Below are 22,194 nucleotides of genomic sequence, written 5' to 3'. Positions count from 1 at the left end.
AAAAACTCACCTACTGTACAACTCTCAAAACTAAATAAGCTTGATCAATTTTATTTCTCCAACTGAAGTGCTATAATAAAGAATAATTTAGTTTTAGGCGTGTAAATATATAGAGGATTCACTGACCTGAAACCAAAAGTGGATAAAAGTCAGAGTAGATATGAGGCCATAGGGAGCTTTAGGGGTTTGGAGCGTTTTTTTGGTTCCTTTTAGAACAAAGTCAACTGTTGGTATACCTAAATGATATGATGGCTGCTTTACAAAATCAGCATATTTCTTTTTCTCGTGGGTGTGTTTTAGCTCAGCTAGTGGGCTTTTTGCAGATGCCACTGAGATTTGATAGGCTGCCGGGCTGCTTTATGCTTCTGATCAGTCTACATAACCAGAATGGCCTCTGTGGTTTTCAAATGAAGGAATTCTCTCAGTTTTTGCTAGCATCGAGAATCACAAATATGGATATTCTAGCATATAAATAAACCTTGCTAAATTTCAGCCCCGGCAGTTGGTGTCAATCAAGTCCTAACTGAAGGAGAAACGAGGATGCATGTGTGCTTGCTTGGCTGGACTCAGGAAGTCTCACTCTTACCTGTTATTAGTGTTCCTTGCAGTTTTCTCTGGAGAGCTGATGTCAGCATCTCTTGCTGACAGGATTCTATGTTACAGAAATAGTGGCCTGATCCAATGTGGTAATGCTTATATTCATCCAACTGATTGTGTTCAGGGTAACTGTTAAAACTGCTAACCTGTTCATAAACCAACAGTCACTTCTTCTGTCATGCGTTTGCCTTTCCTGCAGGAGCAGGTGGAGTATCACTGCTAAAACACTCCTGGTCCTAGATAGAGAACCCAGCAATGTAAGTCACTGCCCCAGGAACCAAATTCTTTGTTATGTGATTGTCAAAATTTAGCTTCAACAAACATGATCTTATGGCCTGCTTCTCCCTGCTGAAGTGGCTCCCCTCTTCCTCTAACAAGGGTCTCTATCTTCACATCTGCTCCCAGCGCTCTTGGAGACCATAGTAACTCTGTCCATTGGGAATGGAGTGTACTTTTCCTGGGGAAGGCAGCAAGACTAAATTATTCAAGCAGTAGCTAACACTGCAACAGATTTTTTTTTTTTTTAATTTTATTTTAGTTTTTAGTAATAGCATGCAGAATTTTGGCAAGATCTGCTGGGCTTCTTTTGTGTGTGCGTGCCTTACAATAGATGGGTGTCTGAGGGTGGCAGGCTCTTGGCAGCATTTCACATTCCATCTGATAAGTAAAAAAGCGATAACCAAAAGGAAAGCTTCCATACCTTCTTTTTCCTTAATGCTACTGGTAAGTCATGCACATCAGATCCATGAACATCACAGATGGTGGGGGCTAATGCTTTTTTAAAGCCTTGAGTGAGTTTGTGCAAAGCTATTCAGAAGACAAAGCAGGAGGAAATCCCTCATTGTGAAGCACACCTGAACTCAAATGGGTGGGAACATCCCCTCTCTTCCTTCCTCATCCTTCCCTGACCCCTGTCCCCAAAGAGAGCTGCATAGTCTTACCTAACGAACACCCTGGTAAGAGTGGCTCTTTGGGAACCCCAGGCTCTGGTTTGACAGTTTTCCTGCTTGAAGTTCTGAGAGAAAGAAAACTATGTCTTAAAGCAGAAAAAGCACCATCCCGTGGAAACCCTTCCAGTTGCTCCTCTCTGCTACGAATAGGTTGTTCCTACCAGGGACTCCCACTGCACCTTTCAATTCTCAAACCTTGGACCAGTCACCTAACCTTTTTAGCTCATTATCTCTGCTTGTGAAAGCAATGCATTGTGGGTATTTTTGGTTTTTTCTTTTTAATTACATTTCTCTGTGTTTACTTTGATCAGAATTGATTGACTTGTTTTCCTGAGGTGTTGCATCGGTTCTTTATGATGCTGAATAATAATACTTTGCATGCTTGTGTGATCAGCCAAATCTTATCGCATGTCTAATGTGCAGGGTGAAAGCAGGTGATGTATGGATGTCAGAAACAAAGTCATGCAGCCCTGTGAAGCTCAAAATACATAATCATACACAACTCTCTGAAACGTGCTTTTGACATAGGTGACTACAGCCCCTGTGGGATGCCTTCTGAGGGGCTCTTTGATTTCACAAGCCCACTTCATGAAGCCAATGTGTCCATGTGTTCAGGGGGTAACTAAAATCATTCCAGGAGAATAACCAGAGTGGAGGTTTCTAAACCCTTGTTTCTCTTCTTCAGGACATCAGATTTTTTTGAGTCTATTTTTATTGTACAAGATGGTGGTTCCCCTCCCTCTCTCCTTTGCATACTGTCTCCCCCTCTGCCCACCCCCTGCCCCTTTGCATGCCATGGAAGATGACTTGGAGCCGTCTAGCGTGCGTGCGCACACACATTCTCTTGCTGATTTGCTCCTGCCAAAAGCCCAGGTTGTGGATTCATACATCACCTGCCTGTGTAAAACGCATGTGCATGCTGCCGTCCTCAATAACCGGAATGTGTTTTCTGTTCTTTTGTTTTTTGTTTTTTTGTTTTGTTTTTTGTTTTTGTGTGGATTTTCTGCAGTGTGGTTTACCAGGACGGATTTTACGGTGCTGACCTCTATGTAAGTACACACACCGGAGCCTTCTCGTCCCCAATCCCTGACAAGCCAGCCTTTTTTTTTTTTTTCTTTTGGTTTGTTGGTTTGGTTTGGTTTGATTTTTTTTTTTTTTTTTTTAATATCATTTACTTTAATTTTCTTCTTCCTTGTGGATATATATATATTTATATATTTAGGAATGCAAGCATGCTTCTCTGTCACTGCGCTTGCCCCTGGGTGCAAGACCTAAGCCTTTGGGTTTCCTGATCATTGCCAGGGTCAGTTTACTGGGTGTCCTGTCCCCCACATGCACACTGCTACTAATCAACCTGAGAGATGATTAGCAAATTGAAATTTCTCTCAACACTTCTCTCGTGTACATAATTTGGATATGAAAATAACAGGACTGGTTTAGCCTCAGACTTTCCCTTTCCTTCTCCCCTTCCACCCTCCCTTTTCTCTCCCCTCATGGGGCCCTTTCAGGTTTGATTTGTGCAGCCCACACTAAACTGAGCGAGCTGTATGTTTAAAAATGTTCATATGCCACTGGGATGTGGAGATTATCCCTTTGGGGAAGACACTGGGCCTGATTAAAAATGGAGACTGAGATGCTAGAGTGAAAACTGACATCTCATTTTGCTGTTAGAAATGGTACCTAAATAGGCTAGGTTGGCTCGTCTCTTTGGGGAATTGTGAAGTACAAATATGTGGAGATGTTCGGTTAGAAGAGTCAGCAGCCTCCTCCTGTCTGGGAATTAGTTCTGATACCACGGGAGACTTTGTCCTGTCATTGTCTTTGTCCTACCCAGCTAGTCTGTATTGCAAATCTCCAGCGCATCTGTATGCGTAGGTGGGTTGTGGGTGGAGGGATTCTGGCTGGCTGGTGAGAAAGGCGGTTTCCTCTCTGATGGAGAGCTGTTGCAGAGAAGCTGTGGTAGGAATATGCCTTTCAAAGCCAAAATTTTCAGGTTTGCTACTGCCATCACAGCTTGTGGCTTGCCTGGCTCTAGCAGAGTTCCCTTTTGTGGTATTGTAGGTACTAGCTCTTTGGAGCTGGGGAGGTTTCATATTGGGTAGTGGCACAGTTGGCATAGATTTCACATCCCCGCTCCTTTGAAGGTGCTGCTTCAGACATTTATGTAGACAGCCCTGGGGTTAGACTCAAGATGGAGTTAACTCTTCGATTTTGTTGATTTTTGTTGATTTGTTGATTTGAGGGTCAAGTCTTGCAAAGGCACTTTTCCCAACACGGTTACAGCAGTTGAAAAACACGCTGTCCGAGCATACAGAGCTGGGGTGCATTTCTTCATTCTTACATATACAATCATCTGCACTGTACAGTCCTTTAAAAAATTATCTGCCTATTCAAGCATTCCTTTGTAAAACTGTGTCAAGGATTATAAAGGGTTTTGGGTTTTCCTGCCTCACTCCTGAAACACCAGCTCTACCAACTACTGACTTTGCTACAGCTAGTAAGCAAGCCAACGAGCAATGCTTAGTCCCTCTTGCCTGCATTTAAGTTGCTGCCTTGTTGAAAGGGAAGCCTGACCAGGGTTACTCCCTATTTCTTTTGAGAAAGCTCCTTCAGAGCTTCTGTTGGAGGTGAGGAGGAGAGGCTTATTTAACACGTGTTATGGACAGAGATTTCGGTAATGAAGAATCCCCATAACCACGTGGTGCTGCAGTGCAGTAGCATCACGTAACACAAAACCGAGCCCCCAAGTCACGTTAGAGCTGTTAGGTAGACTTCTGATGACTTTGCTGTTGGTGGCTCTGGTCTCACTGTCAGAAAGCAGGATGGTCGAAGAGGAGACTTGTCAAGGTAGATGGTGGTGCTTTTTCCTATGTTATTGCTGCCCAGGTGAACATCAGGAAAAAGTTACCATAGTCCAATCATGAAGTTATCTTTTGAATTTGCTCAGCACAGTGTCACTGCAGTGTCCCTGTGCCCCACTGATCTGTCGTGCTTTTCACTGCAACGCGTAGCTCCCTCTGGTTGCTGTGAAAGGCTTGTCCTGATGGTGGAGGGAATGACAGAGGGTACTTCAGTTAGGACGAGGGGGAGAGTTAAATTGAGGTTCCCTTTGGTCTTCTAAGTCTGTAGTGTTGTGTCAAGGAAGGGTGGAAAGGAGCTGAGCTGGCAGGAGTGGTTAGTGGTATGCCAGATGAAGGGGAAGTGTCCCAAGTTTGGGCTGTTTTTTTCACATATATGCTGTGCACCAATTTTCTCATTTTCCTCCTCCTCCTCCTCTTCCTCACTCCTTTTTTCTTTCCTGGGGCAACCATCCTGGTAGCATTTCTTCTGTGAAGAAGGCATTCCATCTCTTGTTGGATGCATCCCATACTGGCAAGACACCTGAATTTATCATAAACAACCTGCCCCAGGATGCAGAGGGCTTCATTTCGGCTCATAAGAAAGATTATCTTTCTTCTACAATGGGGTCAATCTGGGTGGCGGGGGGAAACCCAAACAAACCCACTCATGCGAAGACTGCTCCTGCCTGTGAAAAGCGTGCTTGCATCCACTGGAAAGAAAAGGCTGGTGAGCCCTGCCGTGGGCTGTTTGTATGATTGTTTCTTTCCACAGCTGTGTTTTTTTGAACTGCTCTTCCTGTGTTCTGTTATAGAATAGTCTTACAGGAACCAATCATTAGCGCTAAAATACCTCAGGTAGGAGTGCCAGTGTGACCTGCCAACCGATCAGATTGTGGATTGCAGTGGAAAAAACTGAATTATACTAACCATTCCAGCACCACATTAGAGATGGGAACAGAGGCTTTTTTAGGGCAGCGCAGACTCATGTGTGATCCGAGCCCCCGCTGTAGCAGGGCGGCATGTGTCCAGATTTCACACCGAGTGGCACTTCATCCAAAACAAAATAATAATATAAATTAAATGGAAGGGTTAACAAGGTCATGCTTGTCCCATTACCATGTAGAAGCACCTGCTGCAATGGACACTGTTGTCCTGTCACCTCTTTTAATTCATTCATGCTCATTCCTGGTGCACTTATGCCAGCCTTCTAATACAGAAATACTGGAAACAGTTCTAGCCCTTTCTGCTTCTTAACTTATGTTACAGGGCATTTTGGGGGTGGAGAAGACACATTTGAGATACAGTAACTAAAAGATCCTAAAACTGGGCTTGCTAACTAAACCTGGCATGTGGTTAAATGTATCTACCTGGTACCATGAGTTACACATTTCTCCAGGGACCTGGGAATGTTGTGTCTTAGTGATGTAAAGACTTCAGAGTAAAAAGTGCCAGCAGCACACGTGTGCCTGTCTAAGGCTGCAAGGGAAAAAGAAATGGGAAGCTGATACCATAGGATACACTGACACAGTAAGCTGTAGTTTTGGATTTCCTCATGTTCTCTTTGGATTGATCACCTAATATGCACCTGAAGAGTGGAAGAGAAGCTGGATTGACTTTGAGCTGAACTGTATAGTTTCAAAGTGCTCATTTATCTACATTAATGTGCTCAGTAATTGGAATGCTGCTTTAGCTGGGACTGCAGCTTCCTGTATATGTTGTTTTGCCATGTTTGTGTTACTTCAGAGGTTATATGACAACATTGAAAAAGCTGTCGTCTAATGCTAAAGGAGGAATTTTAAAAAAATATGTTCTTGCTTCATTGATGAGCCAAGGATGGTAACATCACAGAAGAGTAATTTTTAATTTGTGATTTTGTGAATGCTTGGGCAAATACAGTTGTTTGGCAATGAAGATCTAGAGGCTGAAGCACTGCACATTCACATGGGGAAGAGGGTTTAGCACAGCCCCAGCAATACTGCCAAGATATCCAGAGAAGTAGAATTTGAATTAAGATAAGCAACATTTGGGTTGTGTGCATCTCTCTCACGTGCTCCCCACACCGTCCAAAAGACTGTACCAGAAAGGACTAACCTTGATTTATACAGTTGTTTTGGTTGTGAATTAGTGCCCAGTAAAAATGCATAAGCCTTTTCCTTAGTTGCCCTGTTTCCTTGTCAAGGCAGCGTTTAAACTGCCCCTTGATAGAAACATCTCTGACTCAACATCTTCGTCAGAAGCTCAGCCACACTCATTTTTTTGAGATGAGGCTAAAGATTTTAAAAACTGAACCTAGATGGGTAAACCCATCCCTGTGAAATTACTTAAATAGATGGAGTGGGAGTTTGCATGGCTGTCCTGGGTTTCGGGGACTGTGCCACTTGATGGTGTCTTCTGTTGCAGTTTGGCTGTGGCACTGGAGGAGAGTGGTGCAGCTAGCAAGGGCCTTTTTTTTTTAATTATTATTTTTTGGGGGGGACACACATGATTGTTCGTGTTTGTTGAAGATGTTCTACTCTGTTACGGTTTATATTTACTAGAGTGTCCAAAGTGAGTGGCATCAAAAATCACTAGGGGTGGTAAGACCGTGTAGGTAAGGTTACGGATGAGCTCTGCATACCAGTTAAACTTGTGTGTGAACAGGTATAGCAGGAGAAAATAACTAGTACGTTAGACAAGCTGAGCAAGGCTTTAGATGCATTGACGGAATTACAGGTGGGTCCTGGGTTATGGAGAACAGGAGCATCAGCTGGGTAAGGCGACTTGCACAGTGTCTGCTTTGCTCTGGACTGGTCCCAGAGCTTGGTGAAAGCATTTACGAAATAATGAGTAATAGTCGCAGCTTTCCTCCTCTTTCCTTCACCCTGTTTTGGTGTATTTGGACCTGCTGGTCATGCTAAATACATCCCTGTGCCAGAAATCCCCCAGCTGTCCACACTCATTGCTCCTATGACAGGAATGTACCATGGCCATTATAATCCCCATTTTTGGTTTTATTTGAAGTACACGCAAGTAGAATTTGCAGACTGCTTTGAAATGAGCGGGTCTGCCTGTGCGTGTGTACCCCTATACTGTGATTTTTTTTTTCTTTTTTTTTAATTAACAGTAGCTTCAATTTTGCATCAGTGCATGGTTAAAAAAGCAATACACATGTCAGCTATTTCTTAACTTCATTTCTCCAATGAATTATTTCTCCTGTGTTTTTTTTTTTTTTGTTTGTTTGTTGTGCAGTTGACTGAAGAAATGTTAACATCCCGCTCTAAATCTCTCAGTGGAGTCTCTGTTCCCTTCTCTGATATAACAGATGGGTTATTGCTTGTTATAATTATTAACATTGTGGTGTGGGACAGGGCTAGGGTGGGAGCCATTTCGGGGGGCGAGGGCGGGAGGCTGCGGGAGTCGTTAAGGTTGGAATGTTAACTCCAGTGGTGACTGACTGTCTCCGTAATAGCAGGTTGTTGTGGCTGCACGCTCTAGTACTTGAGGCTGTGTACTTCACTGAGCTTGTGGTAGAGCCTAGGGCGAACTGCTGTCCCAAGAGAATGCTGGGATGGATAGAACTAGCCAATATGAGTCTGAACGTGGTGACTTTGCTGGTTGTTCTAGCTCCAGATGTCAGCATGCTTAGTTTTTAATTTTGATTAATAAATGTTACGCCATTCCCCCTCCCACACCTGATTCCAACCCTTCTTTTCTTTTCTTCTTTTTAATTGTTTTGGTTTGGTTTGGTTTCATTTTCCTTTGAGAGACATGAGTTAAAAGAGAATTACATGATAACCCTCTTTGGTTTCAAACTGCATCTCGCTGTCATGTTCAGGATATGTGCCAGGCGCATTTGAAATGGCTCCTGATCTGAAATGTGGCTGGCAAGTGTGGGACAGAGCGGGAATCTGGGTGCACACTGAAGCCAGCTGCCCTGAAGAGGGCTGTGCCAGGCAAAAATGCCTTGTGCCCAAGTGACAGACCCCATCAAGAGTTCAGGAAGCTCCTAAACTTTAGGGAATACCACAATGACGTTGGTATCCAATTTCGTCTTAATTTAGTGAGGTGAGTGAAGATGTGATTTGGATTAAGGCTGCACCTCATTCATCTCATCTTCATCATGTTTCAGAGGTGGGAGTAATGGTGGTGCAAAACTGAGCCTAACCTCACCAAACTGTAAATCCAGAACACAAGGGTTGGAACAGGTAGATGAGATTATGAAGGCAAAACTGTGACATGGCATCTCTTTTCGCGCAATGCGGTGATGTTTCAGAGGTGTAGATTTGTGTTACTCTTTCTTCTCTTAACTAGAAGATTGAAGAGTCTGTAAATCCCCCCACTCTGGAGCAGGGAATGGTCCTCAGACATGTTTTGGATAGCATGTTAGCCTTTGTGGGGCTAACACAGGCCCCACAAAAGCAACCAAAATTAATTTAAAATCATTACTTCTAATTTAAAAGCTAGCTACCCAAAACTGAGCATTGCTGAGCAAACACACAGTCCTGTAGTAGAGCTGATCTTGTACTCTTAGTTACATATAGGGAGAAGATCTATAGGGAATAAGTGATAGAGGTATGTTGAGCTGATGGTGGAAGTGAAGAGCATAAGTCTGCCCTTCTGTTAATTTAAAAGAAAAAAAAGCCAGAAGCAATCTGGTGTTTTCTGATATTATTTATGGCTCATTGTGTTTCTAGCAAATCAAAGCCCCAGTTCATTTACCATTCCCCCATTCAGAGTTAATGAAAACGTGTGCAGAACTGTACAATAAAGAAAACTCTAACCTGGGCTTCAGAGCCCTGTTTTCTGTCTGCCGTGCAGCCTTTGCTCCTGAAAGTCCGGAATGTGGCTGGCCTCCCTCCTGCATTGCTGCCCGCTGTGCAGAGCCACCTGCCCCAGCCAGCTCTTCTCGCCAGAGCTCCCTGTGGAAGTTCCAGGAGGAGACTTGCAGCTCTTCCTCTCACTCAGAATTCACATTTTGCCAACCCAGTTGCAAATATGTTTTTAGTAACTACCTCTTAAGTAAGCATTATAAAGACCTTAACTACAGGTGTGTAGCATGGGCAGAAATGCAGCAGCAATACAGACTGTGCTGGCATAATTTCCCCTGACTTGTTTCCTTCTTACATGCAGGGAGGGGAGAATGGTCTGATTGATATCGATGTCACTTTCCTTGTTGCCAGCCTAAGACCACCAGGGACTGTCTTCTCTGACCATCTCTTCCTGATTGCTTTTTAGCTTCTCTGACTGTTGATACTTGTATATAGCTGGACCAAATTAAATTCTAGCCTTTTGGGTTTCACAGGCTTAAAAAAAGAGAGGAGGGAAAAAGCAGAAATTTCTCTGAATGGTCTTCTTTCTAAAACACACACTTCATGGAAAGTACCTACTTCTGATTTCCCCAGCGTAAGAGAAAGGGGACATAAAAATTACATTGCATGCAAGATTTCAGCTCTTTTCTGGTTTTCAGTTCCTCCACACCAAATTTCATTTCCTGCAGGGATATAACCGTGCTCAGGCTTGCTTTAGTTTATTCCTTCTACTAAATGGGGTAATAGAAGAGTCTTCATGGTCCTTCTGAGGAAAGGAATATACATGAGTAAATGGGCAATGCTTGCGATAGACATGACATGGGAGCTGATGCAGTTTGAAACACTTCCTCTCCTTGTGATGTGTGTGACTTTTTTAATTTCTATTTTTTTATGCTCTGCGTGGGTGGACAGGTATCTGTAAAGTCAGTTCTCTTCTCTCCTGCAGGGTGGATACGCAGCCTACAGATATGCACAGCCTGCTACTGCAACAGCAGCCACAGCCGCTGCAGCCGCTGCAGCAGCTTACAGCGATGGGTATGTAAGGGGGAGGTATCCCCTGGGGCTGGCTTGCTGTGCTCAGGGATTCAAGGAGCATTGATCCATCACAATACTTCTTTTCCTGTTTCTTGTTGTACTCGCACACGCACACATGCATGCACAACGCGACATGAAAGACATGAATGCACAGTTTGTCTCTCTGTTCCTGGGCAGTATTGTCCTCCAGTGTATGTGAGCTGGCACAAACTCTGGCCTCTTCCCCATCCTTGCAATTCTCTGCACAAAGGAGCCAGTGTGGTTACGGCCTCAGAGTCCAAAGACCTGGCGTGCCTTGCCAGCTCCTTGCTCTGTGACTCTGGGCAGGCTGGTTAATCACCGGGTGCTTTTCTCTCCCCATCCATAAAGTAAAAATTGCTCAGCTAATACCATAGTCAAGGATGCTTTAACATGCAGCTCTGTATAGATACAAAGGATTATCATCATCACAGTGCTTGCCTTAAGGTTTTTCATCTCCTGTGCAGCAAGGCCATGTTTTAATCCTAGAGCATGCAAGACCATTAAAATTTATACTCCCTTCTCATTCTGGAGAATCCCTCACTGCTTTCCATTTAGCAGCTGTTAGTGTGCCAGTAGCACTAGTGCCAGCAGTCACTCTCCTCCCAAATTGCATCATGCGAGGTAAGGGATGCATTAGCTGTCATTTCAAAGGTGCTCACCTCTTTCCTACAGGTTAAACTCATGGTTTCTGCCACATTCCTCCTTGCAGGATGTTCTCTTGCCCATCTCATATGATGCATGGCAACATGCCCGTAGGATCTCTTCGAAGAGGGGCCGCCTGCGTGCATGTGTGTGCATGTATGCATACATGTGTGTAGAAGGGCATGCTGCTTCCTCCATTGCCTGTGGTCAGACAGCTGTTTCTCTGCCCCCAGAGTGACTCTTTCTTTTATTTTTTGTTCTCCCTCTCTTCAGTTATGGCAGGGTGTACACAGCAGATCCTTACCATGCCCTTGCCCCTGCCGCTAGCTACGGAGTTGGCGCTGTGGTAAGTGGGATTTTCTTTCTTGTGCTATTTCTCATTTCCAGTATGGGGAACAGCTGTTTACTGCTTATCAGGTAATTAAACTTCACCCAGATTTTTTTTTTTTTTTTGAGGGAGAAGACCCTTAGCTGCAGTGCTTGAGTTCCTAGTTGTTCTGCATTCATGTGTGTGAGTGTGGACTAGGAAAAGAGCTAGGTTAGAGGGTACCAGTTATTACTTGGTCTTGCACATCACCTAGTACAAAGGAGGTGGTAGAACAATGACCCAAAGTGTCATTCAGTGCAAAGCTGCTGCACTTGGTTCCCTCTTCCGCTAATGGAAGGTTGCGGTGTCCTGCCTGCCAGCAGTAGTTACACAAGGGCAGGAATGAGGTGGTTCTGGCATCAGAGGGGAGTACAGCAGATTGCTGAAAACACATGCTTGCCCATCTGCTGTTAGCCAGTGCAGTATCTGTGTTGTTGCAAAGGCTGGAATACAAATGTGTTCAGAGAAAAAGACACCTAAATATAGATACCTGCAGTGTAGCACCTCCATTTGAGCCTCAGTTCATCATGTGGATTCTCTTTGGTGAAGGTGCAGTGAAGGAAAAGCAGGTACTTCTAGGATACCAGGTCATCGTGTCTATTTTAGACCTTTACCTTAAGGTGAGGTGAAGAGTGTCTTAGAAGTCCTGGTCTCTGCTATCCGTAAAGACAGCCTAGACAACTGGCTCAGAGACAGGACTCATGAGCCCCATCTCTGGTACTGAGGTCCCTTTGGCCAAGACTTGGCAAATTTACCTCCAGCTGGCTGGTCATGAACGTGTCCTTCTGAGCCATGTCTCTGGTTTTGCAGGCAAAGTTCTCCTCTCTTGCTTCTTAGAGGTGCTGATGGTGGCAGGTCAGTGCCAGGGCATGTCTGTGAGTCCTTCTGAGACCAATTGGATGCTGTCCTGAGTGTTTCTTCACAGTTCATCTCCTAACGACCTCTTATTTTCTCATTTAATTTCTACAGGCGAGTTTATACCGAGGTGGCTACAGCCGATTTGCCCCCTACTGAAGTGACGTGAGCCCCCTGCAAGTGGGACAGCCCCCCCAGTTCATGAGGCCTGGCTATTGCAATATTTACTAGTAGAGGAACTCTATAGCAAGACGAGGAGGAAAAACAAAAACAAAAAAAAAAAAAGAGAAAATACTTTTTTATACCTCACTATGTTCTTTGAATATGTATTTTTTTTTTCCTTTAAATTTCTGCCTTTAATTCTTTTGTTCCAAAGATTGTGCTTTTTTTTGTTGTTTTCATTTTTGGGTTTTTTTTAACTGTGGTAAAAATAATGCATTTCCGTGTCTGTATGTTGGTGCATAGCTTATCCTACCAATCACGGAAAAGGTGATTAGTGCTAAGGAAAGCTGTTAGAAACTGATATCATACAATTAATCAGGAACACGCAGACAGAGTTACTTCCCTGGGTCTGGTGCTTGGTGCCTGTGAGACAGGAATACGTGAGGGAAAAGTCTCTACCTGCCATGTTTCTGGTCTGCAGAAGGAAGCACGCTGTGGCTGGGACCTAAATGCTGGTGGGAAATAGTCATTTACATTTGGAAATGGGGGAAATGCAGAGACTTTCATCGTTTTTTATCACCATCTGATGTGCACAGGTTTGGGACAGTTTCAGCAGTGTCAGGATTTTAGACTTGGCAAGAGAAGATTTCCTCAACCTGCCCAAAGACTTCGGCTGTTCTCTGCTGTACAGGGGACAAGAACTTCAAAAGGAGTTTTTGATGAGGATGATCTTTCCCACACACGTGCAACTTATTCTAGATGATTGTTGTCCATTGCTGATGGCTGTAATTATCTTAGTTTTTCTTCCTCCTTTTCAAGATCTTTGTCCCTTGCTGTCCCTTTCCTCCCCTTCTTTCCTCAAGGAGTGGCAGATGCAATGCAGCATCACACAGAGCACCTCTGTTGCGGACAGCAAGCGGTTAAACTTGCAGAGGTGAAACGTGTGCAGCCTTAGAGAGGAAGAAATCTAGCTGAAGATCCCCGCGTCAGCGCCGTGCTCGGTTCCTCTGGGGTCTAGCCTGCAAGGTCTCTCCTCCTGTTCATCCTGAGCTGCTCCGGCACTTTTGCAAGTAATCTGTTCAAAATGAGTGAGGAAAAACAAGTCATGTATAAGCTGCTGAGGCGAGGGGCAAACGTGGGTTTGAGTGGGGGAAGAGTCTTTAAATGTGATCCTGTAGTAGTTTTGGTTTGATCAGGAGTTTAAGGGGAGGCAGAAGCAGTTTTTGCAAGCTCTGAATTCATAGGAACTTCCCACCACAACCTGTTGCAGGCCCTTACATAGTTGTGTTGGAGCCCTGGGGTCTGTTTTGCCCAGCCTCTCATAGAATGTTGTATACCTGGTCTGCTGAGTTCATATAAACACTACATATTAGAAGATTTGAAAGCAGAGAGACTATTTAAGGGAGGACTCTGTGACTCCCAAGACCATCTCCCTTCTGCTCTCACGTACAGTGATTTCACTGTGTTTCAAAGTCAGCGTTTTTAGATGACAGTATGAGCTGTGTTGTGAGGGGGAGCTGCTGCTTTCCAGACCTCCCCACTCAGCTGCTGGCTCCTAGAGTGCTCCCAGTAAGCCCCAGTGCTCAGAGGCAGGATCTCTAACCACAGGTTAGAGAAATGCAGAAGCTCAGTTTTATTAAGCTGCCTCGACTCCATCTATTGGTACTGGGGTGAGCTTACCCCTCAGAGGGCTGTTTGGAGTGTGGGTTTGTTGGTGGAGCCTCTCCAACTCTAGCACTACACCTATTTCTCCATCTACTGCTGACACCAGAATAGGAAACCTCCTGCATTTAACACTAAGCGATGTCGACAAGCAGAGCTGCTGGGGAGGTGTTCTGGCCCAACCACACATTTTTGGTTTTGGTCTTCCCCAGTGAGACACGTGTGGCCTCTCTGTGCACAGAAGAGAGGAGGCACCTCAAATGGGAATGATGGGGAAGCCATTAGTTAAGCTAGAGACCCTGAAGCTATTGATTCTCTGGAAGAATAGCTAGATAAAGGGGACACCAAACTACCAGCCTGTTGGCCACCTTTTATTTTTTTTTGTTGGTTTTGTTGTTGGTTTTTAACTTTTCTTTTCCAAGCCAAAGTTTGGTTTGTTGCTGTTATGACAATTTTTTTGTTGTTTGTATATAAATATTTTGGTTAGCTTGAAAATGGGGAGGGGGGAACGAGGTGTTGGGGCTTTCACAAAATCTAGGAACTGAGGGGGATGTGGGGCATTTGGGGGCTTTTGCTGTTTTATTGAGGCAGGGGAGGGAGGACTTGTGGTAGAAATAGTCATATCCAAGGGGAGCCATTTCCACCGCGGGGGAGCCAGCGGACTTCTGGAGCTGAGATGCAGCAAAAGCCTCTACTGGACTTGTTTCTACCTACCTGTGGGGCAGAGAGGTTGAGTGAGGCCACCCCTTCCCGTCCTGTCCCTGCAGGCGGTTCCTCTTGCAGCAGCTCTGCAGGCTGCGAGCGAGGGGAGCGCAGCTGGCAGAGCCCAGCAGGGGCGGCTGCCGGCCCCTCTGCCCCTTTCCTGCCTTTCAGTTCAGCTGGTTCTGACTGCAGCTCCCGAAATCCAGATTCTCCCTCCCCGAGTACCTTCCCCTGCCCTGGTAGTGCTGCCTGCAATTCCCCCCCTGCCACTTGGCCTCTCTGGGAGTGTGGGGTCCAGCCCCATTTCTGCAACTGAGCAGAGTCTATGCATGGCAGCTTCAGCCCACCCAAGTATATTAGAAGCATGAGGGGTTTAGTGCAGAAGTGCCCAACCTTTGCGGGGCTGTGATCTCCTGAGGTATGATCTCCGAGTAATACCCGCTCCAGACCATCCAACCTGATTCCTCTTGTATCTGAGCCCGACCTCCTCTGGTTGCTCCCCGCCAGGCTCTTGCGGTGCATTGACCAGTCAGTGTCTCCCCAGCTCCATAGCTAATGCTGTAAGATCCCCACCGAGGCAGGTTGCCGATAGCCCGGCTGCCTGCTCGCAGCAGTGAGCTGCAGAGGGGACCCCAGGACACGTGTATGGCGAGGGGACAGAGGTAGTTTGCTGGTTCCAGGTCTCAGGAGCACCACACCTCCCAAAAACTTGCACACTAGCTGGAATTTCACAGCGAGGCTTCTCCAGTGAGCGTTGTGCTGTGCAAGGAGAGCTCTTCAGCCTTTCTTCCCTCTTGGCAAACAACAGCTCTGGTTTCACTCAGATATGTTGTGAACTGGCTTGAGGTGTGTTAGAGCAGCCAAGCCATGGCTATATCCATCTTCTGAAGAAGTGAGGACAAAGCCTATATCTCCCTATGCAAAATTAATTACACTTAATGAATTAAACTGGGCCCTGACTTGTTTGACAGATGGCAGCTAGTGCTTCTCCCTGAGATGGGTCTGCAGTCACAGGTCCCTCGCAAAGCAGGACTTGGCTTTCCGAGGGAAACCACAGCCTGGCAAGTAACTTGCTGTTTGTCACCTTCTAGTCTGGTGGCGTCTGGGGTTCCTCTTCAAGTAGAGGAAAGTACATTTCTTTAAGTGTTGCTGTTTGTACTGTCTTGCAATAGGTCTGGCCAGCACGTGATATTATACTGATAAAATTTTGGATTGAAGAGTTGATTTATTTAATGTGCTGGTCTGTCTTTCCTTGTGGGTACAGTTGTGCTGGTACATAGGTGACTTCTACTGGTATAGCATGTTCCCTACTGGGAATAAACTACATTGATGCCCAGCACGTTAGCAAAGCGTTGTAACTGTCCCCACACTAGGAGGGCTGCACTGTTGGAGGTGGGTTACCTTTTCTAAGAAAAGCCATGACAGGACCTGGAGCCACCACAGAGGTCAGTATGAACCTGCTATAGCCAGTTATTCCCAGGTTAAGCAGTTACATGGATCCTGTGTCATGAGTTCAGACAGAGCCATGTTTTAAACGAGCTGTGACAGGGCTGTTCCAGTGCGCGAGAGTGCGTGAGCTCAAGAGTCGGAGACCTGTGTTTTGGTCAGGGCTCTGTCAGTGATCCTCAAGGGTCATCGTGGAGCAGTTGTCACTGCTCCAGACTTTGCTTCCCCATCCCTAAAGTGAAGTGAAAGTTTATCCCCTGTTCTCACCCATTGTGAGATCTGTGGATGTGAAGCGCACAGCAAGAGCTGAGGAGGGTTATCTCAATCGCTGGCTCGAGTACTAGTTGTGAAACGGTTAATTAAACCATTTCTTTGCCCAAAAAGAGACCTGGCTGCTGGAATTTCGATTCCAGCACCCAGAGCTTTGGCTGCGAGGAATACAAAGCAGAGGAATGAAAAAAGCAGAGCCTCATTATTACCCTGCTCATTTCTATCTGTATCTTCCCATCCTGGCCCCAGAGAAGGAGGCAACTGAAGAACACATTGGGGGAGCGCTTAGGAATTCAATAAAGGGAAAACCAAAACCCAGCTCTGGGGAGCGCTTTTGCTGAGTCTGGCTCCAAAGGGAAAGCCCACGGGCGGCGTGGCAGGCAGCCTGCGGCCCTCCAGCCTGGCAGGGTCGGGGAATGCTGCCCTTGGTGCAGAGGGGCGATTTTTAGAGTGTGTTACCTGTTTGCACTGTTTTACAATAGGAGGGGGAAAAAAAGCCCACCCAACCTAGTGAACAAGATGAACATCCAATGTAAACTTATTTGTGTTTTTATTTTGTCATGCTCTTGGAAAATGTCAAACATTTTGTAGTATACACCAGTGAGACTTGATTCTTTGTTGCATAAAACACTATTTTTGGTGATGTTAATGTCTAAAAAGCCCCTTCCCTCCACCCCCACCTTACTGATTGCCCTCTCCACCCTCCAACCCCGGTAAACTTCTCTTCTACAATGAAAACTCCAGTCAACAAGGCAAGCAGGAGTCTGATAGCCAGAGTGTGAAATGGGGCCCTTGTCAAGCAGGCTCTGGGGTTTCTCCCCGCTACATTTCCCTCTAGCCAGGAGCTGGCAGGACGAGCCCCCGTCCCGCTGCAGCACCTGCTTTGATGGCAGCCTCCAGGGAACTTGGGATGTCCAAGGTCCATCTCTGTTGCTGCTGTTAACCTTGCAAGGCAACTTCTTGCCAGTGGTTGTCCTCTGCGGGTGGCAGCCTGCAGCTGGTCCAGGCTTGTGCAGGAGACAAGCTTCCCCCACTGCCTCTCGACTTGCGGTAGAGCAAGAACTCATCAGCCAAAAATCTTGCATGATTTCACCAGGAGATTGCTGGTGTTTAAAGCCGTCCACCCGAATATTCATTTGGCTGACAGTCAGCAAAATGCTGGTTCATCTTAGGAATGTTTTTTCTTTCTTCTTTTTTTTTTTTTTTTTTTTCCTGAAGTGGGTCAATAAATCTCTTGCCAGATTCCCAGTTCTCTGCTGGTGGAGGGGCTTGTTGCGTCCCCGAGGAGGAATTCCTTACAGAAATTGGGCCTCTCACATTAATAGTCTCAGTTTTGGTCATGTTTTTCTATTTTTTTCTGTTCACAGTATTTTGTGTGTGTGCGTGAGTTGTAGTTTCGGCAGCTTGGTTTGGCTGCATTATCAAGTGACGAAATAATCCTCTTGTACCCCAGGGGAAATGATTTGGTTTTGAGTTTTTTCTTTTTACTTTTTTTTTCTTCTTTTTAAAATTTTAATATGATAAATCCTGCTTGTAAATAGCTGGAGCTAAAACGTGGGGCTGATAGCAGATGAGAACCAGGGCTGTAGAGCGATACGGAGCTGGCGGAGTATTTTACTGACCTCACAGGCTGATCTACTTGAGACTTGGAGATTTTCAGTGCAAGGCTGAGATGCCGCAGCACCTCCACTAGCAGCGATGGACTTGCCCCTTCACGCCATCTCCCCAGCACCTCCCATTGCCAGGTACCGCCGGGGAACAGGACGCGTCCCGAGTGGGATGCGTTCCCTTCCCCTGGATCATTTCCTAGGACGCCCGAGCCGCTTGCCCAGGGTCCCATTTCCCTGCTGACTCTGGAGAAGCAGTATCTGCATCCCAGGGCTTTGTGACAGCCTCTTAACTTCCCGCCCTCCCTCGTTAAGTATCATATTGTATAGTAGCTTTCAGACCATACAGTATTCATTGGGTTATTCCTATTATTATCAAGTAGCTGGAATTGTGAAGGTCGGAGTAGTTAGATCTTTAGCTTTTATTCCTTTTTTTTGTATTACTATCCATGTGTATAAATTATTGATCATGTTGCTGGCTTTTATAAACTCTAAGCAAGGGGGGAAACCCTTCCTAACCCTTTGCAAATGGTAATGAAGCACTGTTTTTAAATAAAAGTGAGAAACACCAGTCTGCTGGCTCCTGTGTGTCATCTGTTTTTCAGTGCATCTGGATGAATTTCACTGTTGCCATGTCCCTGGCAGGTAAAACATACAGAGGGGACCGATGCTGGTGTGAAGAATGAGCTGGGAGACAGGATCTTCTTAACCATGAAGGGTGAAGCCTTGGCAGGGCTGGCAAAAAATCCCAGCCCTGTCTGTTCACACACTGAGCTCCCTCTAACCCCGTCCTTTCCCTGCCATCCTTTCCCATTGCTGCTTATTAGCAGAAAAGGGCCATTTGTTTGGTATTTGATAAGAAGTCCCCTCTCCCCCCCCCGCCCTTTTTTCCCTCCAAGCCTAATCTGTGTTTAAACCTGTTAGTGTGGAAGGAGAGACAACCATTTCAAATTACAGTATCAGCGTTTTCTTTAATGCTGTGTAGCCAACTTCCCGCTGTCTGTGTTAGCACAGGTTTAATAGTTAACACACACAACTGGAAGCCAGTGTTCTGTGCTCGGAATGAAATTTGCTCTGGGAGTTTAGACATTTCTTGTAATCACTACTCCTGTTGTCCTGCTGCCTGTAAAAGGAGTGTCACTGCAGACAAGCAGAAATTCATGCAACGTGCTTAGAGATCCTCTAATGAAAGATGTCCTGCAAATATATATCCATATCATCGGATGCGTTTTCTGCTGAAATGATCCTAAAAATAATAAGTAATAAATCCCTGTGGTCAATTGGCAAGTAATTATGGAAACTCAGAATTGAGCAAAATGATGCTGCGAAATATGCCTAGTATGGCTGAGGCCAGCGCAGGATTTTCATATTGCTTTTGGAAATGAAGGGTACCAGGAACAAAAGGGTTGGGATCAGGTGTGTCCCTGCTTGGCAGGATTGTTGATAAGGATTCAGGAAGGCGTGTGAGCTCCTTAAGCATTCCTCCCCAGTATTTACCAAGGAGCTGCAATGTGTTCCTGTCAGATGACCCTCATTTCATTCTAACAGTAACTCGAGAGGATGTTGAACAGTAACTGCTAAAATTAGATGCCTGGAAATCAGGGCTGAATAAAATTCTGGAGGAGCTGGTTTAAGGGCTCTGGATCGCTGAGGCTGGGAGAGGTCTGGGAACAAAGCTCTGCTGCGCGGGGAGGAAGGCAGCGCAGGAGCACGCTTCAAAAGAGAAGCAGGGACACTGGGTCCCCCAGCCAGCCGTCATTTCCAGGCAAAACCATAAAATGGCTGATCCTGGAATTCACTAATAAGTCATTAGAAGTGGTGTAATAATATTGCATTGCTCAACAGGGGTTTACCAAAAGCTCATCAGAGGAAGCTGATGCAGGTTCTTGGAATGGACTGCAAGTTGGCTAAGGAAATGAATGCTGCTGATTCCATACATTGCCCTTCTATAAGCTATAAATAATTATAATAAAATAGACAAACCACGTGAGTCAGTCACAGCCGACTGCAAGGCACCGTGCACATTTCAGTGTGTGAAGGCAGCGTCCGCTGAGCGAGGGCACCACTGTCACGTTGGGAAGTACATCTGAAGAGGGTTTGGTAACAACCTGGACATGGGCTCCAGGCCACAGGGCTTGATGCCAGCCCGGGGTCCAGCAACGTGGTTGCCGAATGTGAATTCCTGTGCCACACGGCTACGTTTGGCAGCTGCATGGTGAGGATTTAGTCAATAAATGATAACGTTTGCTGGAAAGCATTGTTTGGATTGTATTGGACTGATTTATAAGTTCAAATTTAATTTGGAGAAGAGCTCAAGGGTGAGGCTAGCGTGACTGCTAAGGCGGTGTCTTAGTCTGGCACTGACAAGCTGTATCAGGCGCTTTGAGCCTGAAAGCTCAGGAAGAAGCCCTGATCTCTGAGGTGGGGCTGACCTGTGCTTGGGGTTTTGCTGCTGGCCTGCTATTGACCGTGCTGACTTGGGGACAGCCACCTGAGCATCCTGCTGATGGGAAAGCTTAGTGGCTGGTGTGGGAGGGTTATTTGCATCCTTCCTTTCTGTCTTTATACAAATTGTGCAGTGATTTGAGTTGGAAGAGACCTGTGGAGGTCATCTAGTCCCATGTCTTTTTCAAAGGTCAATTGGGTTCATGGAACTGTAGCATCTTTAGCACGAGCTGGGAAGTGAAATGCATTCTGGAGTGCCAACAACTTGGGTCACGTTCTGGAAGGTGAAAGGTGGCCCATGGCCTCCTGTGCTTGCCCACAGCCCTGTTTTCTTCACCGCACAGTCCGTGATTGGTTGTCACTTGTGGCTGTTTCACTGAGATGTGGAGAAGAAAAACTGCAGTGCACTTAGATTTGACTCAGACAAGGTGTATTTTTTGTGGTTGTTCTTGTTTTAAAGCACAATCATTTCTGACATAGCACGTCCAGCACTAGCTCTTGCAGCTCAAGATGAACTGGGAGAGAGGTTCAGCAAAGGGCTTCCAGCACGGTTCAAGGGCTGGAGAGAGGGAAAACAGGGAAATGACTGCAAGAGCTAATTGGTTTATTTGTCAAGATGGACAATTAATTGCTTTCTAGAAGCACCTTGAAAGGAACAAAGATCTGACTTTTCTACGGATTTCCTACCTGGCAGTGTTGTAACATACCCCAGTGCTTGGGAGGTGAAGCCACACAACTCCAGCCTTATCTGTGGGTTAAGGGACTTGCTGCACTTGGTTATTTCTGAAGCATTTCTAAATATCAAATCCTAACCCAGGATTTTACAGTGACTCTCACTGGCCAGCCCTATTGCTCATCTCATTGGGGATGAACTGTCTACCATCCTGCACGGTCTGTTCACCCTGGGTTCGCGCTGACCCTTCAGCAGCAGAACAAACCTGTAACCCTCGGGTGCTGCTCCTCTTCCCTCTGCTGACTGATGGAGACAGCCCCACAAACCGGGTCCTCAGCCCCAGGGCCAGCCCGAGTGTGCTGCCACCAGCGTGCCATCATCTCTTCTGCCGCAGCAGAGGTGAAGGCTCCTGGCTTGTGTGAGCCCCATGACCAGGGAAGAGACAGGGTCCTGGAGTTAAAACTGGAGGGTTTTTTGTTTCTGTGAAGAGTCACACTGCTCCTGCAGGTCTCTGAAGGTGGAGCAGGGACTGTTTGGCTCCTGAGGTGCTGTGGCCACCAGCCCGTGACCAGGTTCTGGGACTCAGCCTTCTGGCTCGGAGAAGCGTCGCTGCGCTGGGCTCCTGTCCCGCTGCAGCGCTCAGTGCCGGCGGCCCCTGCGCGGAGCCGGCACCCAGGGGATGCGCAGAGCCGGCACCGGGACCAGCTGTCCCAGTTTGCGGAAACTTTCTTGCCTTTTTAAGGGCATGCTGAGTGCTGTGCTCTAACTTTAGCACAAAGGTATGGTTGACTTGGCTTCTTTTATTAATGGATGGGTATAAATATATCTGCTTTCGGTGCCTGTCTAGTTCTGCCATGGGTAAACATTGAGCTCTGTCCCAGCTCCTTTTGATGATAAATTCCTCATCTTTTGAATCACAATCACCTTTTTTTGTGTCAGGAGGAAGCGTCAAAGCCCAAAGTCACTTTGCTTTTTATAGCACCAGCGCTCTCCAGCTGAACTCCGCTCAGAAATCATGGATTTCACAGAGCTCTGCAACAACAGCAAATCTGGCGTGTTTACGCTTTTATTGAAATAGCCTTAGCGCTCGTCTGGAGCCCTCCTGCTGCAGAGCGCTGCAGTCCTTTCTTATT

At 46.1% G+C, this 22,194-nt stretch overlaps 1 protein-coding gene across 22 annotated transcripts in view; it reads left to right on the top strand.

Moving 5' to 3' along the window:
• RBFOX2 (RNA binding fox-1 homolog 2) overlaps positions 1 to 18,514 on the top strand; it is a 174,481-nt gene extending 155,967 nt beyond the window's left edge. For 11 of the 22 annotated variants that reach the window (XM_082049589.1, XM_082049591.1, XM_082049585.1 and 8 more), the window contains 4 exons: positions 5,200 to 5,242; positions 10,121 to 10,209; positions 11,146 to 11,218; positions 12,209 to 18,514. In XM_082049589.1, coding sequence (XP_081905715.1) covers positions 5,200 to 5,242; positions 10,121 to 10,209; positions 11,146 to 11,218; positions 12,209 to 12,253 — 250 coding nt within the window. In that variant the 3' untranslated portion in view covers positions 12,254 to 18,514. Of the gene's footprint in view, positions 1 to 796; positions 855 to 2,556; positions 2,597 to 5,199; positions 5,243 to 10,120; positions 10,210 to 11,145; positions 11,219 to 12,208 lie in introns of those variants that run through there. The other 11 variants (XM_082049576.1, XM_082049586.1, XM_082049575.1 and 8 more) reach the window with 6 other exon arrangements.
• The last annotated feature ends 3,680 nt before the right edge of the window (positions 18,515 to 22,194 follow it).

The sequence above is a fragment of the Streptopelia decaocto genome, assembly GCF_964273445.1.
Source record: "Streptopelia decaocto genome assembly, chromosome: 1".
Lineage (NCBI taxonomy): Eukaryota > Metazoa > Chordata > Aves > Columbiformes > Columbidae > Streptopelia > Streptopelia decaocto.
This window is presented reverse-complemented; position numbering and strand designations above follow the sequence as displayed.